The sequence below is a fragment of the Suricata suricatta genome, chromosome 5 (genome assembly GCF_006229205.1).
Source record: "Suricata suricatta isolate VVHF042 chromosome 5, meerkat_22Aug2017_6uvM2_HiC, whole genome shotgun sequence".
Taxonomy (NCBI): Eukaryota; Metazoa; Chordata; class Mammalia; order Carnivora; family Herpestidae; genus Suricata; species Suricata suricatta.
In genome coordinates, this window is record NC_043704.1 from 81,647,327 (window position 1) to 81,667,714 (window position 20,388).

At 36.8% G+C, this 20,388-nt stretch overlaps 1 protein-coding gene across 3 annotated transcripts in view; it reads right to left on the reverse strand.

The window, feature by feature from the left end:
* Positions 1-20,388, reverse strand: part of VPS8 (VPS8 subunit of CORVET complex) — a 238,633-nt gene that overhangs the window by 105,172 nt on the left and 113,073 nt on the right. For all 3 annotated transcript variants that reach the window (XM_029939720.1, XM_029939718.1, XM_029939719.1), the window contains 6 exons: positions 19,528-19,599; positions 13,065-13,184; positions 11,940-11,996; positions 7,930-8,012; positions 7,069-7,153; positions 5,690-5,788 (listed from right to left, as the gene is read on the reverse strand). In XM_029939720.1, the coding sequence (XP_029795580.1) occupies positions 5,690-5,788; positions 7,069-7,153; positions 7,930-8,012; positions 11,940-11,996; positions 13,065-13,184; positions 19,528-19,599 (516 nt within the window). The remainder of the gene's footprint in view (positions 1-5,689; positions 5,789-7,068; positions 7,154-7,929; positions 8,013-11,939; positions 11,997-13,064; positions 13,185-19,527; positions 19,600-20,388) is intronic.

Sequence of the window (20,388 nt, forward strand, 5' to 3'; positions counted from 1 at the left end):
ACTACTAGAATGGATAAATGAATTCAGTAAGGTCACAGAATACAAAATCTATATATTGAAACCCACTGTATTTCTATACACTAACAGTGAAGTAGAAGAGAAATTAAGAAAACAATCTGATTTATAACTGCACCCAAGAAAATTAAATACCTAGGAATAAACAACCAAGGACGTAAAAGACCTATACTCTGAAAACTATAAAACACTAATGAAAGAAATTGAAGATGACAGAAACAACAAATGGAAAGATACTCCACACTCATGGATTTGAAGAATGAATACTGTAAAAAAAAGTCCATGCTACTCAAAGCAATCTATAGATTTAATGCTATCCCTATCAAAATACCGAAAGTGTTTTTCACAGAACTAGAACAAATAATACTTAAATTTGTATGAAAGCACAAAAGACCCTGAAGAACAACGAAACTGGTGGTATCACAATCCCAGATTTCAAGCTGTATTACAAACAATCAAGACAGTATGGTACTAGCACAAAAACAGACACATAGACCAAAGGAACAGAATAGAGAACCCAGAAATAAACCCACCATTGTATGGTCAATTAATCTTCGACAAAGGAGGCAAGAATATGCAATGGAAAAAAAGACAGCTTCCTCCACAAATGGTGTTGGGAAAACTGGACAGCTACATGCAAAAGAATGAAACTGGACCACTTTCTTACACCATACACAAAAATGAACTCAAAAATAAATGACCTAAATGTGAGATCTGAAACCATAAAAATCCTACAAGAGAGCCCAGGCAGTAATTTCTCTGACTTTGGCCATAGCAACATTTTCCTAGATATGCCTCCTGAGGCAAGAAAAAAAAAACAATAGCAAAACCAAAAATAAGCTATTGGGGCTACATCAAAATAAAAAGCTTTTGCACAGCAAAATAAACAGTCAACAAAACTAAAAGACAATCTACTGAATGGGAGAAGATATTTGCAAATGACATATCCAATAAAGGGTTAGTATCCAAAATACATAAAGAATTTGTATAACTCAACACCAAAAAAACAAATAATCCAATTAAAAATCACCAAAAAACATGAACAGATTTCTGCAAAGATGACATACAGATGGCAAACAGACACATGAAAAGATGTTCAACATCATTTATTATCAGGGAAATGCAAATCAAAACCACAATGAGGTGTCACTTCATACCTGTCAGAATGGCCAAAATCAAAAACACAAGAAACAATAAGCACTGGTGAGGATGTGAAGCAAAAGGAACCCTTGTGCACTGTTGGTAGAAATGCACACTGATGGGGAAAACAGTGTGGAAGTTCCTCAAATAATTAAAAATAGAACTACCATATGATTCAGTAATTCCAGTACTGGGTATTCACCCAAAGAATGTGAAAGCACTAGTTTGAAAAGATATGTGCGCCCCTATGTTTAGTGCAGCGTCATGTCCAACAGCCAAGTACGGAAGCGGCCCAGGTGTCCTTCGACAGATTAATGGATAAAGAAAAGATGGTATACACTGGAGTATTACTCGGCCGTAAAAAGAATGAAAATCTTGCCATTTGCAACAACATGGATGGATGAAGAGAGTATAATGCTAAGTGAAATGAATCAGAGGACAAATTCCACATGATTTCACTTGTAGAATTTAAGAAACAAAACAAAGGAAAAAGGAGACAAACCAAGAAACTAAAAACTACAGAGAACTGATGGTTACCAGAACAGAGATAGGTGGGGGGAATGGGTGAAGTAGATGAAGAGGATTAAAGACTACACTCAGCACGATGAACATGGAGTAATGTACAGAACTGATGAATCACAATATTGTACACATGATACTAATAAAATATAGTGTGTTAACTACATTGGAATTATAATTTAGAAATTAAGAAATGAAAGTATAAAATATCAAGAATAGCCAATACTCTTGGGGCACCAGGGTGGCTCAGTCAGTTAAATGTCCAACTCTTGATTTTGGCTCAGGTCATGGTCTCAGTGCTTATGGTTTCAAGCCCCACATTCAGCTCAGCATTGACAGCACAGAGCCTGCTTAGGATTCTCTCTCTCCCTCTCTCTGCCCCACCCTAACTCATACACATGTGCTCCCTAACTCTCTCAAAATAAATAAATTTTTAAAAAGTAGCCAATACTCCTTAAAGATGTCACGATTTCTTATAAAGCAGTAATATTTAAGTGTGGCACCAATGCAGAGACAAATAGAGCAGTGAAACAGAGTAGAGGGCTGAAAACAAACACACACATCCTTGATATACTCACCACAAAGTAACACTGTAAAACAGTGGGGAAAGGTAATCTTTTAAAATAACTAGCTGTTGCTGGGGAAGTTAGGCATCCATATTTTAAAAATTAATTGGACCACCCCCCTTACCTCATGTACATAAAACGCTTTCAAGTGGACCTAAGATTCAAAGATGAAAACAAACAAGAAAGGTTTTAGACAATAATATAGGAGAATTTCTCCTTCAGTATAGAAGGAAAAATTTGATTATTTGACTACTTAAAAAAAAAAAAGAACTTTTCTTAAAAAGAACCACAGGAAAAAGCCAGAGTGGAAGATAACCATAACATGTATCACTGAAAAAGACTAATAGCCAGGAAGCACAAAATTCTCCTATAACTTAGTAAGTACAAGAGACATTCTAATAGAAAAAACGGGCCAAAGACTTGAACTGACACATCACAGAAAGCGAATTTATAGTGGCCAATAAACAATGAAAGGCTATCAATATCATTAGTAATTAAGGGTATGCAAGTTTTGAACATAATAAAATATCTTATACATGCACCAGACTGGCAAAATTTTACTTTTTTTTATGTTTTTTTTATTTTGAGAGAGAGAGAGAAAGAGGGCGGGACGAGAGGGAGAGAGAAAGGGAAGCAGAGAAAGAGAGCTGGGGAGGGGCAGCGAGAAAGGGAGAAAGAGAATCTGAAGCAGGCTCTGCACTGCTAACACAGAGCCCAATGCAGGGCTCAAACTCATGAACCATGAGATCATGACCTGAGCCAAAATCAAGAGTTGGACACTTAACCAACTGAACCACCCAGCACCCCTAGATGGGCAAAATCTTAAGGTTTAAAACGGATACAGGACTAATGGAAAATCTCATACAAAGCCAGCATCTGGTGAAGTTGAAGATACTTGTCCCAGTTAACTGGCAATTAGAGGCCCTAGAGCAGAGATTATCAAATGTTAGCATGTGTCAACATCACCTGGAGGACATACTGCACCAATACTCCTGGGCCCCAACTCCAGAGTTTCTGATCCACTAGGTCTGAGGGAAGACTGAAACTTCTACCAAGTTCTCAGCTGATGATGTAATACTAGACTGCTCTCAAGAAATGCTTGAGATGCATGTATAATAATCACGAATGACTACTTTTAATAGAAACTAGAAACAACAGAAATGTTCACTAACAGTAGACATAATAAACTGTGATATATTTGTAAAATGGATACTACACAAGAATTAAAGTGAACCACAGCTACCTACAACAGAATGTATAAACTTCATAGAGTAGAAATTCATTTACTAAAGTTCAGAAAAAGATAAAACAAACATATGTCTTTTTAGGGATGCAGGCATGTACAGTAGCAATAAATAGAAAGGCAGAAAATTATCAGAAAAACCAGGATCCTGGGCATATTAGGGGAGGCAAGAGACTGAGCAGAAAAGGATACACAAAAAGAGTCTGGTGTATTGGAAGGAACTCAATTTCTTGACCTAGGCCTGGAATGTTTGCTTTTTACGTGTGTTACTAAATTGTGTATTTGCTTTATGCACTTCTTTGGGATGTTTTTATATTTTAAAATGAAAAATATTTTTAAAAATCTACTGAAACATGTTTTGTCCATATTGGAAAAAGCATTGAAACTAGCAATTCTTTACCTGGAATCCACAGCCCCAAACTAAGGATGCCTTTCAGGCAGTCTGTGGATCCTTGCAGTAATAAACAAACATGCACGATATTATGTGCCACAGGTCCAAATCTTTCATTAGATTCTCACAAGAGGTCTGTAACCCCCTAGTATTGAGAAATCTACGCACTGTGTACTGCCAGAAAATTTTATTATGAGGACGTTTCCTCCAACATATTGAATGTTGACTTTATTCACACAACTGAAGGCACAGAAGTCCTTAAACAAAAAGTCTGTATGTTTTTAATTGTGGCCGTCAGAGATATTAAAAAGTTCAAGGTGAAAAAAGGTGCAGAGATGGGGAAAATAGTCAGCAGATATAATTGTTGTATAGCAAAAACCCTTCTTGTTTCTCTAGTATGAGTTTTCTGCTGAGTAATTTGTTTGCTCATTGATTAATTCATCACGTTTCACATTATGCAGAGACAGAGCTCTGTCTCCATTTTCCGACGTCTGGAGTCCACGGGCTCAAACCACTGCATAATGCAGATGAAGTGAAATGAAGAATGAGCCACACTGTAACTATGGGGACAAAGAGGATGATGAAAGGAAAAAGAACAGAAAATGATTAAAGGAAAAAAGATACAACTGAAAATAGGGAAAGGTTTCCTTGAGTTCTTTCCACCAAATATATTCATTCATCTTGTTAGCAGGATTATGGTAACATTAAATAACATGTATGTTCTCAATTCTACGGATAAAAACGTGCGCCAATTACTTCAGACCACGTATCTGGTGACTGACTGTGCCACCTTTCACACCACATGCCTCCCATAAGATGCTGTTCACATTTTTGATCTCTCCAAACTTTACAGTCATTGGGAACTAGGACAAAGGATTCGCATCACAAGCCATGTTTCCTCAAAGTTCAGACCTCATCCTTTCTTATCATTTTCCATATGGATGACATTTTTTTAAAGATACTGAATAATCATATCTCTTACTATATCTCTAAACCTATCACCAGAAGTTCCCCCATCTTCTGACCATTGCTACAAGAAGAAAGACTTTGTAGAGCTCTTATCTCCAAAACTAGGATTACCTCAGCATCTTTTGTCATTGTTTTTTTTTCAATTATCAGTTTTTTTTCAATTATCAGTAATCCACAAAACAGAACAGATTCAAAAAACCTACTAGATCTGTTGGTTTCTGAGGTGTTGTGTATATGATGAACCTAAGGAAATGAACATGAGGACAGATTTTTGGGGTCTCTCTTCAGATTCATTGTGTTCACATGCTCATCACACATTATTAGTCTCTCCATTTAAACATCTTATAAGCTTGTTTTTTAGAATGAAGTTCTTGCTCTAAAGCAACTCCTGTATTCTTCTTGTAAAAAAGCATGCATAAAGAAAATCAGAAATGTTGTTGTTACATACAGAGAGGGAAATACATCAGAGAGAATAATGCACTACAGTAATGTTTCTAAAAGCCCACTGCATGACTGGGGGGAGTGGCTCCCTATCACATATTAGGTGGGAAGATCAGTATTACTCTCAGAATCATTCTAAGAAGGCCATTAGAACTCACTAATATTCCAGTTTGTCAACTAGCTGATTGAACTTGGGTTATTTTCAGAAGTTCTGATAAAATACATTGTATATGACATGGATTTTATGAATACAAATATGAGGTGAAATAAGTTATCTGAAAAAAGTTAATTCTCAAGTATATCAATTTAATAATATGACATCTGTTATTGCTTAGTTAGCATACACTTAATTTGGGAGATATCCATTCAAATGGGGAAGTTTAAGAAGTTTTGTTGACTCCTTACCTCGATATGATCCATTGCCTTCTGCCATACAGACTGCTTCTCCTCTGCACTGTGCCCAGGAATGGATAAGATATTATGAATGTAGTTAAAGACTTCTTCCTGAAGAACATAAGACAATATAACTTATTCATTCATTCACTGAAGCAATATTGAGTCACTATCTGTACCTGTCATGTAAGTATCTATTATTTGGAGATGGAAAACCACTTGTAGATAAACTGCTGGAATACTGACAATGAGTCATTGTTTAAAGTTTAGGATAAGACTCATGGCAGTGGCAAATCCATTCCAATTAATTTTGGTCCCCATTTCAGTAAGCTAATAAAAGAAAATCATACTTTTGGTCTTTGGTGGTCACTATCGACATTCCCAATTTAATCTCACACCATTCCTGCTCTTTTGTGTTATCCTTGTCCCTATCTTGAAATATTTTCCACTGGCTCTTGCTTGACTGGCTTCATCTAAAATTCCAAAACTCTGTCTATATGTCACTTCCTCTGAGATTCCTTCCCTGGATGTTCTGTGGAAGTCAGTTCTCAAGCTGCACCCATTTTCTCCTTCCTGGCACTAATCACAATCTGTGATTATACATACGGTTTCCTTACTGTCCGTCTCCATCACTAAACTCTAAGTTTTATTTTTATTTTTTTTATTTTTACACACCCATTTTTTTTACTTAAAAATTTTATTTTTTTTTACTTTATAAAGTTTCATATTTTTTTAACATATGCAATTATTTTCCATCATTTACAATACAGTAGTTGCAATGACACTCAAAACAGAAAAGCAAAGTAAAAAATCAAAACACCAACTTGTTTCATGTAATTAGACTTATACAGAAATTAGAAGGTTAAGTAACAACTAGTTAATCACCTAATTTCACAGCTATCGGAAGTGGCAATCGTTATATAGCAGCTTATCTATGATACATTCAAGATAAATGATACAATATATTACTTGTTCATAGGCTACAACACAGCCTGCTTAATACCTTTCCTTAAATTCCACCTCTATACTACAATATGCTTGAGGTCCATGCAAAAAAGTAGCTACCTTTTATGTAGGAAATGGAGGATTAAGTCTTTGGTGTTGTAAAAGCAACTTCATTTAAACATAACCACCCCCACCACCAAAACTCTAAGTTTTAAAATTACAGGAAATATATCTGTTTTAATGATCAATGTACACTTGGCTAATAGCAGGCACTTGACAAAAAAATTTGTTGAATAAATGAAAAAAAAAAAACCAACAACCTTGAATCAGCAAACACTTCCCAACAGGGGTACTGAACAGTTACACCTACTTAAGAGTTATTTCTACTCAGTAAGGGGAGGAGAAGACTGAGTAGGAAAAAAGAGTAAAGTAGTCTTGTAACTTACCTCCCTCAATGGATCACGTAAGTAGCAATCAATAATTTTGTCATACTGGTGTTCTCGTTCATACATAAACTCACAAATTTGATAGCTAGAACATAAAAGGAAAAAGTTCAGAGTACCAAACAGGCAGGTGATTATTAGCTTACTGTTTTAAGTAGTTTGCTCACAGAAGTTAGTATTAAGAAAAATGAATATAGTAGATTTGATTTCCACTGCTACATGAAGTTACAGTATCTAAGGGAGAAGAGTATCTGCCTTTCCTCTAAACACTGGTTTTGGATGCTGCTAAATACGAAGTTTAGAAGAAAGTTCCAAGCTGGGTACAAAATAAATGTCTTGCTTTTTTTGTTTGTTTTTTTTTTTTTTACAAATAAACAATAAAGCAACAATGTATCACATAAAAAGCAGTTAAAATATTAGTCATCAACTAACTATATGAAGTTTCTCTGTTGACAATTAAACATGTCAATGAAATATTCAACAAAACATAAATAGTAGTGTTAAAACCTCATATTTCATTTGCTATGTTAAATTCTGCATTGTTTAGAGTAAGGCGACTCAAAAATCTATAAAATGATGGACATTTTAAGTAAATGAAACTAAAATAATAAATCATAAGACTGCTATTTCATTTTTACACTAAAACAAATGTACAAACACTTCAAATTTACTGACTGTTAATTTCTGCAAATGTTACTCATTTCTAGCTTTGAAAGAAAAAACCTTTTGCACTTAGGATTTTTGTTATTTGCATAGCTTTTCTTAATTAAAAATTGGCAATGTATCAATAAACTAGGCTTCCAGTTAGAGAAGTGTAACTTAGTAATTTTATGGGAACTAATGTATGCCTTAAAAATAACTTACAATTCTGCTTTTTCTGCCATGCGGATGAGCCGACCTTCTTCAAACTGAACAATGCCTCCAGCCTGCAGCAATTCTAAAAGGACCTGAACATTTAAAATAAATGAGTAAAAACGCTTTGTAATCTACTTTTATTTACTAGCTCTGTAGAAGTCCATTCAGTCACACAAAATGTAACTTTTTTTGTTTATTTTGTTAGTTGATGCTCTGAGTTAGCTTTCCCGTATATGAGGTTATCAGGAAGTACCCTTATGATGCTGGTCATACTGTAATTAAGTCTTATATAAAAAGATAAATGGCTCTATTTTTCAAACATGGAAGAAATGCCACCATGTCTGTAAATAAATCCTTATTAAAATATCTACCTGACCCTCCATTAAGCCAAAAATGTCCATATATATTCTTTCAAGAAGTGAATTTTTGTCTGGTGCTTTCATGTCTCATGGCTCTTTAAAATCTATTGTCCACAGGTAGTATCCATGCTTATATGTCTTTCTACATAAACATTGGGGTTTTTCATAACAACATTTTTCATAGGAGCCAAAAGGTAGAAACAACCCAAATGTCCATTAATGGATGAATGGATATACAAATTATGATACATGCCTGTAATGGAATATTATTCAGCCTTAAAAAAAATGAAATCCTGACACAGGATATAACATGGATGAATCTTAAGAACATTATGCTAAGTGAAATAAACAAAAGGATAAATATTGTATGATTCCATTTATATGAGGTCCCAAAGTAGTCAAACTCATAGAGACGGAAAGTAGAATGGCGGCTGTCAGGTGGTCATGGGAGTTACTGTTTCTGCTTAATGGGGAGGCTCAATTCAGGAAGATAAAGTTCTAAAGATGGATGGGGAATGATCACTGCATGAGATACACTTAAAGCCACCGAAATGCACACTTAACATGGTTAAAATCAATTTTATGGCACGCACACACAAATAAATACTGGGGTTCATAAAATTAAGCTTTAACCACATCAGGTAGCTGAATAAAAAAGTGAACAGGATGTTGAGGTTGATTCATCAATATTTTAAAACAAATCTCAAAATACAACAGAATCATTACATAGTCATTTGAACAATATGAGAAAGCTCTCTCTCATATTTAAGTTTGGAATCTAGGTTGACATGACCCTTCCCAGAACTTCAGGAAATGATTTAACAAAGTATTTTTCTAACACAGATAATTTTTAAAAAATTTTTAATGCTTATTTATTTGTCTTTTTTATTTTATTTTTGAGAGAGACAGAGAGTGAGCAGGGGAGGGCAGAGAGAGAGGGAGACACAGAATCTGAAGCAGGCTCCAGGCTCTGAGCTGTCAGCACAGAGCCCGACGCGGGGCTTGAACCCAAGGACTGTGAGATCATGACCTGAGCTGAAGTCAGATGCTTAGTTGACTGAGCCACCCAGGCACCTGCCCCATTGCTTATTTATTTTTGAGAGAGAGTGCACGTGCAGGCAAGGGAGGGGCAGAGAGAGACAGAGACACAGAATCTGAAGCAGGCTCCAGGCTCTGAGTTGTGAGCATAGAGCCTGACATGGGGCTCGAATTCACAAGCTGTGAGATCATGACCTGAGCTGCAGTGGGATGCTTAAGCAACTGAGCCACTCAAGCACTCCAGGAAACTGATTACTTACTTTCAAGTTAAGAAAAGACAAAAAGGTAGAAAATAAATAAAACTTATCCAAACTTTACTATTCAGAACCCTAATTCAGTCTTCTTTGAGCATTGTAACGTACTGTTGTATAGAACTATGGAGTATGGAGTGAACTCGTCTACTGGGAGCCTCAATTTGGAATAACATAATAGAAATGCCATTGCTGAAGCCAGTCTTATCAACTCAATAGAGCTGATTGTTAAGTTTTAGGAATTGTATAGGCCAGTTGTTAAACAGTACTTGTTAAAAATTAAATTATATAAACTTACAGTTAATTAAATTAAAAATGGTAATTAATACTCACAACTCACTACTTCATAATTATTTTACTACATTACTGTGTATGCTCTCAAGGTTAGTTACTGCGTCTATGTGACGGAAATATACCAGGGTGCGGTACTGTGCGTCTCTTCCCAATTCTATTCTCAGCGACATCATGTTAATAGGCTGAAATCTGCCATGGTGGGAGTGCTTATGCTATGGAAACCAGTGCATGTTATAAAAACCAGGGGTTGCTGTATTTTATATTTCTAAAGGGATCGTTGGGGCACCTGGGTGGCTCAGTCAGTTAAGTGTCTGACTTCGGCTCAGGTCATGACCTCACGGTTTGTGGGTTCAAGCCCCACATTAGGCTCTGTGCTGACAGCTCAGAGCCTGGAGCCTACTTCAGATTCTGTGTCTCCCTCTCTCTCTGCCCCTCCCCCACTCATGCTCTGTTTCTCTGTCTAGATAATAAAAACATTAAAAAAATTTTTTTAAAGGGATATAAAACAAGAAGACAAATGTGTGACATGGAACATATATGTCCCACAAAGCCTAAAATATTTACTCTTTGGTCCTTTACAGAAAAACAAATACAAAAACAAAAACCTGCCAATCACTGGCTAAGAGAGTGATGGAAACAAGGTTAATAGGGCCATCAAATTTAAAAGTGTGCATTCATAATGATCACACTGTGTGCAGCACAGAAAATTAAGGCCATACGTTTCCAGTATTCAAGAACTGATTCAGCAAAGACATCACGGATGACTGTGGGAGTCATGCCATGCTTTCACTCCCGTGCTTTCATCTTACTCATTAAATACTGAAGATATCAAGTAACATGCATGTCAGAACTACACCTAGAGAACAAGCTGTTAAAATTTTATCAGTATACCACCAGAACACAATAAAAAATAATGCATACACAGATTTTTATATATAACATATAGCACAAGAGTGCTGGATTAGAACGAAGGAACTGGGTTCTAATCTTACTTTTGAACTTGAGCAATTTACTTCATCAGTTTTCTGTATTTCTCAAATGAGTTGAGAAAAAAACCCAAATAGTCTCAAAGGAGACTCCTGGTAATAGAACATTAATTACTATATGAGGATTGCTTTTCAAGGTTTGACTTTTACATTTAGATTTAGTTTTTATTTCTATTTATCTTAGCTATTTATATTGTCTTTATCATTGTACATAGCAACCCCATGATCCACTTTTCCTGATAATAGAGAAATAGGGGCAAAGTGAGGGGTCCACATTATTATTTATATTCAATATAGTTTGAGATAATCAAGACTTTAGCAGCTGTCTTGTCTGCTGCAGTCACGGGCCACGGCTGTGAGACAAGGGTCGCTGCTCCCATCCTAAGCTCTTTAGCTGAGTCTTCACCTCCCAGCTGTGCACTATTACCATAAAAAAAGACAACGTAGTTTTCAAAGTACTTATATTTTGTAGCTTGTCTGACAAAGTCTAGCCGTAAATTTTAAATAGGCTGACTCTCTTAGTGCCCACAATTATAGTGGGTAAGCTTTGAAAGAAGCCTACGCCTAGAAGAGACTCTCGAGAAAGTGGCCTAAGTAGAAAAAAGTGGTAATCCAATAGTTACTATCTCACAGAGACTACTGGAGGGACAGATGGATTCTAGTCTCCAGAAATGTTCAGAAATGTTCAGCCCTAATGCAGGGGGGCTACAGAGTGCTCCCAAAGTTCAATGTTCCAATACTAAAGATCCTTCAGTCTTTCTGGTTCAGAACCACAGCAGCCAGGAGTAGTGATCAGATAAATGGCCCCGGTGGAACGCTTCCTGGAGAAGGATGAAGTATTCTCTGTGAGGTCATGCTGAATGCAGGACAGGTCCAGTCTGCCTAGGAATCTAATCTGATACAAATTCTTTATAAATGTACTTCTAACAACCACCTACACTATTTTCTAGTTGCCATTATCTAGCCTAGTATTAGGGTTTGGCACAATTTTTCCCCCTTATTTCATGAAGTCTAGCACGGATGGGTTCTTTACAGCTTATTCTGTCCTTTTTTCCCCACACTTGAGCAATGAGAGTTCCAGGGGTTCATACCTGCTGTCTTTCAGAGTGTCGGGAATCATCATCAGGGCTACAGAGGAATTCAAGGACCTGGTCAAAGGTAAAGTATTTTTTTTATTGGATACTAGCATGCATATCATAACACTGTATAATGAAAACAACAATAACTACCCCTTCTACATCATCAATTCATCCATACTTAGCCATAACAAATATCACAGATATATGGTGTCTTCCCAACTGATTAGACTATTATATGGCACAGTAGGCTCAAGTATGCTATCAGTTCAATATATATCTGATCTGTCCTGTTCAGAAACATGGCTGGAAGGCAGCACTACCAGTACACCTTAACCTTACGATCCCTGATACCATGGTCCAAGCAAAAGCATGGACTTCAGAGTCAGGCCACTTGAATTTAAGTCTCAACTTTATTAACAAATAACATTATTATTTATTGGTATGAATCATACTTACTAAGTATGATCCTGGATGAGGGATGCAACCTCTCCAGGCTTTAGTTTCCTCATCTGCAGACTGGGGGTAACAACTATACCAGCTTCAGAGCTACCTGGGGAGCATGTAGTTAATATACACATATAAAACTCTAGAAGAGAGCCTGGTGTTATAAAGTGCTCAATGAATGCTAGTCATTATTGGTAACTTTCTCCAGAGAGAAAGTGTTTTCTATGCCACCTGTGGATATATAGGAGCTATTTAACTAGGATTACGAGACATCTTCAAAGTCATTTATAAGGAAATTGAGACTTTCTAAAAGTAATCTCTCTTCCAGATGATCAACATCACAGACTTGCTACCGATGAGGTGGGTGACTTCTTAGACTGAAAAGTTCTCGAGCAAAGAATTCTAGGCAATTTAGAGAACATAACTGAGAGAACAAAATCTCCATAAACCAATCTCCAAAAGCCATATCAAGCCCTCTGTGATACCAAGTGACTAAGAAAAGTCATACTACCCAGCACAACACTAAAAGAAACAACTAATTTAATGCAAATTAAAATCTCAATAGGTTTCTACCTGATATGACATTTATCAAGTTTCTTATTTATAATAAGAAACTATATAGTTCAGTGAACTTTTCTATGAACAGTAAACAGCATAAAAACAATTCTAGTTCTCATCATTAAAGACACTCACCTGATCAAAAAGGGTTCTGTTTACAAACAAGGTATTGTCAGGCTTTGCAAGCTGCCGGGCAAGGAATGTAAAGAGACACCCTACTTGTGAGGGAGTAAAATCTGAATTCTCCACCATTACCTGGTGAGCAAAAGAGACCATTTATTCAATACATCATCTGGTTTGACACAAAATTATACTGTTAAAAGGGGGAGAGGGAGCCTCATTACTGGAGACTCATGAAAAGATTCTTTTATAGGCCGTGCAACAATTGAGTTCAATGACATTTAGAGAAGGAGCAAAAACTATTCATAATCTGAAAGGCTAACATTTTAGTGATTTTTGGCATATTTCTAGGCACAATTTGGATAAGAAGTGAATTGCTAGAGAGGTGGATTTCGAAGAAATAATAATCATGCTTCTCTCTGGAATTCTTAAGAGAGAATCCTACTAAAGTTAAATCTGAATTAAAGTAAACCTACCAAAAAGCTGCCTACCAACACAGAGAGAACAATGTTGTTCTGGGGTTTAAAAGTAAGGTAACTTAAAGGCATAGGAAAAGATGTTCAATATCACTCTACATCATGGAAATGCAAATCAAAACCACCATGAAGTATCACCTCACACCTGTCAGAATGGCAAGTATCAAAAAGATAAGAAATAATCCAAGTGGAAGCAAGGATGTGGAGAAAAGGGAAGGCTCATGCAGTGTTGGTGCAATGTAAATCAGTGCAGCCACTATGGAAAACAGTATGGAGGTTCCTCCAAAAACTGAAAATAGTAGTGACCCAGAAATTCCACCTCTAAGTACTTACCTGAAGAAAACAAAAACACTAATTCAAAAAGATATATGCACCCCTATGTTTACTGCAACATTGCTTATAATACCCAAGATATGGAAGCAACCTAAATTCCATTGATAGATAAATGGATAAAGAAGATGTGGTATTCATGGGGCACCTGGGTGACTCAGCTGGGCTCAGGTCATGATCTCATGATTCATGAGTTCAAACCCCACATTGGGCTCTGTGCTGACAGCGTGAAGCTGCTTGGATCCTCTGTCTCACTCCTTCTCTGCCCCACCTTTACTCACTTGCATACTCGTTCTCTCTCTCTCAAAAATAAACATTAAAAACTTTTAAAAAGATGTGGTATTTATGTATAATAGAATATTACTCAACCATAAGAAAGAATGAAATCTTTCTACAATAGCCAAATCATGGAAGGAGCCTAAATGTCCATCACCTGATGAATGGATCAAGAAGATGTGGTATATAAATATAATGGAGTACTATATGGCAATGAGGAAGAATGAAATATGGCCATTTGTAGGAAAGTGGATGGACCTTGAGGGTGTCATGCTAAGTGAAATAAGTCAGGCAGAGAAGGATAGATACCATATGTTTGCATTCATAGGTCTAACAGGAGAGACCTGGCAGGGGACCATGGGGAGGGGAAGGGGGAAAGAGAGCTGGGGAGAGTGAGGGACACAAATCATGAAAGACTATTGAATACTGAAAACGAATCATGGACTGAAGGGGGAGGGGGACGGTGGGAAGGGGGTGATGGTCATGGTGGGGGGCACTTGTGGGGAGAAGCACTGGGTGTTATATGGAAACCAATTTGACAATAAACTATTATAAAAAAAGAAAGAAATACAGATGGAAGGAAAAAAAATCTTATCAAGTGTTACAACATGGACGGACAATATGCTAAGTGAAAGAAGTCAGACAAATATATGATTTCGTTTATATGTGAAATCTAAAGAATAAAACAAACAAAACAGAAACAGAAGCAGAACTGATGGTTGCTGAGGGGTAGAGTGGGGAAGGAGGTTAGGGGGTTGAATAAAATAGGTAAGGGGGATTAAGAGGTACAGACTTCCAGTTATAAAACAATGAGATACAAAGAGGAAATGTATAGCATAGGAAATATAGTCAATAATACTGTAATAGCTTTGTATGGTGACAGATAGTAACTAGATTTACTGTGGTAATCATTTCACAATGTGTGTAAACACTGAAATCACTGTTATATACCTGAAACTAATACAATATTGTATGCCAATTATTCTTAAATAAAAATTATTTTTTTAAAGTATGATAACTTTAGAGTGAAGACATCCCAATAAAGAAGTCAGCTAGCCCAGGAATCAGTGAAGTGAACGGCTTCTGCCCTGCCTATAAGCAGTTCCTTGAACACATGGTTTCATCTAACAGGCTGTTTACAATCACACACAGTTATCAAACCATAATCGTTCCTCTGCTTTAGGTGTGCTCTCATCTCCTGAGCACCTCCTATGTGTGAGATGAAATAGCATACACCTTCAATGAAATTATAAGCAAGAAAGCAAGGTGAAACAGGTTAAATAAAAGGTACAATGCAACTAACATTTTTATAAAGGAAAAGACAGCTACAAAAGCATAGTAGGGAAAATGAGAGCCGGAATCTGAAAAGAAATGAGGAAAGTAGGGAAATATGAGAAGAGAGTGGCCCACGCAGAGCGAAGAGTGTGCGCAAAAGCATGGACACTGGAAAATACAAGTGTGTGCAAAGAGACCGTATTTCATTAGACTGCAGCCACATGCAAGAGAAGGGAGCGATTAGAGTGAAAAGATGAGGCCTTGAATGTCATTCCAATGTCTAGAGTTTATTCCATAAAAAACTGGACTACAGAACATTTTCAACCATGAGAGCTTATCATGATCGGTATTGTGCTTAGGAAAATTATCCAGGTGGAGAACAGAATGAAATAATGCGAGGAAGAATGAAAAGGGAGGGAGCCCTAGCAAGATGCAAAAGACTGCAACGGAGTCTCTCCTCCAATGGAGACAAAGGGGTCTGAACTAGGGCAATGATCATGAAAACAGAAGCAGGAACAGGTGTGAAAGACACCTGGAGAGAGGCAACTGGACGAGGATTTTAATGTGTGGTGTTTAAAAAGGAGGAATAAACAATGACACCTTAAGCCTGACAGGCAGGTAGGATGATGATGCCATTAGCAAAGAAAGAGAATACAGAAGACAGGGAAGGAAGATCAAGTATTATTTTGAATTATCTAAACAAACTGTCTCATCTATCGAAAGTCTTCAGTCCTCTCCCCCACTCTCATTCAAATATGAAATACAAGATTCCTCTTGTGATAAAACATTCCCTCAGGGCCCAGCTTTTGGCCTACCTCTTCTTACTCTGCTAGCAGTGTATGCCTTTCTTTAACTCTTCTTGCTTTAGTCCAGCAAACACAACTTGTTCAAGTGCATACTTCATCATTACTAGAGTATGAGAATATTTCAAGTTATAATCTGTGTTTGTATATCTAAATTCCAACTGATAATATTCAAAGAGCTTTCTACAGCTTTAAAATATTCAATCATCACTCCCTTTCAGTGTACAGGTGCTTTCCTGGGACTGAACTCTTGGGTCCAGCCAGGGCTCCTCACCGCTTACTCAGCCCTTCCTTTTGCTCTCTAGGTGTGAACTTCTTAACTATCTGATCCTAGAAATACCTCTTTAGAAAACAGTTCTAGGGGCACCTGGGTGGCTCAGTCAGTTGAGCGTCTGACCTTGGCCCAAGTCATGATCTCACAGTTTGTGAGTTTGAGCCCCACATCAAGCTCTGTGCTGACAGCTAGCATAGAGCCTGGAGACTGCTTCTGATTCTGTGTGTGTCTCTCTCTCTGCCCCTCCCCTGCTCATGATCTGTCTCTCAAAAAAAATAAATACATGTTAAAAAAAAAAAATTAAAAAAAAAAAGAAAACAGTCCTAACTCTCAGCCAAGTCCCTTGCTCCCTCAGCAAGTGTCTAACTGGTTAACATCCTCAAAATTCTGGTCTATGTTTCCTTCTTACCTATTCCAGGGGCCATCCTTACAAAATTCCTAGTAATCTTACACAAAGTCACAAATTAACAGCTTTTTACTTCTACGTCTGTAGCCATTCCTCATATACCGTATCACCTTGCACTCGATGCTCATCCAGTGTCCCCTGGTCACTGCCTACATTCCTATTTCCACTGGTTTTGTCAGTAGTACACTTGTTAGTACAATTCTCTCATCAAAAACAAGAAAATAATCTCAAAAGTTCATTCTTCATTGACTCAGGATAAACATTCCCAAAACAATACACAAGGAGAGCAATTCACTAACTGTAATACTTTAAGTACTGTATGAAGCTTCAATCTCTTCATTTGGATCATTCCTCCAACTTCATACAGTTTTAAATTCAAACTCAATTCAATCAACTTTCAAACATGTCTTGAACATCTACTAGCTTGCAGTGCACTGGACATGTTCTGGATGTCATGATACATGCAAATGATACACACAAAAAAGTCCTCACGGTCTCTATATATAGAAAACTCAGTCCCAAGCAGGAAATCATACATGTAAACAATGACCATACAGTGCACCACATGTAGCATAAAGTGTTGTAAGAACACAGAGAAGGGGCAACTAATCCAACCGAAATACGGAAGAGGATTCTAGATTCTAAAAGAGTGTCTCATGAATGACAATTAAGTACTCCCTGGGCAATGCTTAGGAATCAGCCAGGCAGAGAAAGGGAAGGAAAGTCATGATGGGATAAAAGAAAATTCACACAAAGAATTTAAGACATAAAGGTGACACAGAAAGTTCAACTGCAATATCTTAATATGGTTGAGAAGTCTGTAATACAGAGAGTGTGTTGCAGAGGGTGTGGTGGAGGCAGGAGAGAACAGTTAGAGAGAAGTAGTCAGGGACCAGAAAATATAGAAGGATCTTGGATGTCACGTTAAACAGCTTTAGATGAGTATGGCAGAAACTCGTACTTGTGCTCCAACATCTGTTCTTCCTTCTTAACTTAGAAATCCTCATTTTAGGCTAAACACGTGGTAACCCACAATACAGAGTACATTTCCCAGTCTCTCTTAGCAGCTGAAAAGCAATATATCTACGTTCTGATCAACATGCTCTAGGCAGAATTGTAGTACACAACTTCTAAAAAGCTTTCTTAAAGAGAGGGAACTCCTTTCTTTCAATCTTTTTCTGCATTCAGGCTGGCTAGAATGCAGAGGTGATGGCTGGAACCCAAGCAGGTATTTTGGACCCAAAGACAGAAACCATGTACTAAGAATAACAACAGTTAAAGCAGAAGGCACCTGCATCCCTAATAAGTTTGTGAAGTCACTCTACCAGATCAGGTTGCCTACTTCCAGACTTCCACGAGAAAAATAAATTCCCATCCCAATTAAACTACTGTTGTTTTGCATTTTCTCTCAGAGCAGAACTTAATTCCAACTGATCCAAGAGGGAGCCACAGAAGAATAAAGGAAAGGCAAGATTACATATTATTTTTTTAATGTTTTATTTATTTTTGATAGAGAGAGAGCGAGCATGAGAGGGGAAGGGGCAGAGAGAGATGGAGACACAGAACCAGAAGCAGGCTCCAGGTTCTGAGCTAGCTGTCAGCACAGAGCCTGACGTGGGGCTTGAACCCACGAACGTGAAATCTGACCTGAGCTGAAGTTGGAGGCTTAACCGACTGAGCCACCCAGGCGCTCCAAGATCACATATTAAAGGAAGGCAAGACCACACATTAAAGAAGACAAGATTAGGTATAGAGAGACCATTTAGGAAATCCAGGTAGAACATCTCCATACCATCTACCTGGATCAAACTGGCATTCTTTGGGGGCTTAGCAACCCTATTCTCATATTCATCACTGCCTATCTTACAAGGTTAATAAAAAGTTCAAATATGATAATGTATAAATGTGTTCTGGAAGTTATAAAGAACTATTATAAATATAATGCATTAATGTCATACACAATTAGAGAACATTTAAATTTTGGTCTCTTGTCCAAAATAATCTGAAACTCACTATGAGGAAGAAATCTCTCCGTTCTACAGCCAAATGAACAGGGTGAAAATTCTAAGCTTTCAACTACAAGAAACTGGCCTGGTTCAAACTGTGCAGATGGAAAGGAAAAGCATCTGTCTCTGCATTCATTCATTAGCAACAACATGGATCTCAAAATAGCCTTGGACTGATTTTACTTAGATTTAAACTGAGATGATCATCTCTGTGCCTCTAATCATTCTGAAGTGTTACCCACCATCTCAGGGCCAGTCAAATGAGAGCAACACAGCGATGCTGGTATGAGACAGAAGATTCTTCACATTAATTATTTTCTCAAAGCGTTCTGAAGTTAGTCACCATTATTTCACAAAATCACACTAATAGAGCAATTACCACAATATGCATTTCTCAAGAGTAGTACCCTGTAGCCTAGTAGCAAGTCTACAGCTCAGATACAGTAACAATTTTTTTGAATGAATAATTAGTATTTCACACAGATTTGAAAGACAAAGATCACAATAAAATTTTTAAATGATTTGGACATACTGCTTTTTTAAAATAAGATTATTTTAGAACTTGCTATAAAACTATTCAACTTTCTTAAAATAAACATTAATATAAAGAAATTTATTCTCTGAGTACTCACTTTCAACAAAATATCCACAATTCGTTGTTGATATTCTACAGCTTGTTTGTCATTTTTAAAATCTTCAAAAGTCTAAGAGGAAGAAATTTTTAAAAAGAATTATATTTGTAAATTTTGGAAGGAAACAAGATACTAAATTCAATTAACAGGCAGGTAAAATCCCAAATAAGATAACCATTCCTGATCAGGTTTTTCCTTCTAATTCCTTTAAATAGTAAGTTGTTTTTAGAAAGTTAGGTAAAGAGCTATAGCATTTAATAGGGCATGGTATTCTGGGACTTTAAAAACAGATAACAAATATAAAAATACAGTAACTATCATACAACCAAAGAGTGACTTGAGAAAGGAGGGCAAAGTTTACAGACAATGAAAAAGAAGAAACACCACTGGCAAAAGGCAAATTTAAGAACAAGGGCTTGAGAAGAGAAAATACATGTTACATGCTCAGCCATTACTCCATTTATGCTATTTAGAAATAATAACTGAAGTACAGTTTATTAACTTTCATGAGAAATAACTTTTATGATTTCCATGAAAACTTAAAAAGATGTTCAATGACAGACTTTTTAAAATTATGGTAAAACTGTCATCATGTTAAAATCCTCAAGCCTACGTATAAGGACTAAGTATCCCATTTTTAAAACACACCAAGCACAGCACTTTTATGTCCCTGCACAAGTAGAGCCAGATATATTCAGGACAGAACATGTACCAAAGTAAATGACAATATCAGATTCTGAAAATACCTAGTACCTATGAAATGCTTATATGAAGGAATTAAAATTGTATTCACTACCAAAAAATTTAAAACAAACTATTTATTGAATATAAAAGTGATGAAAGACTTGAAGATCTTTCCTG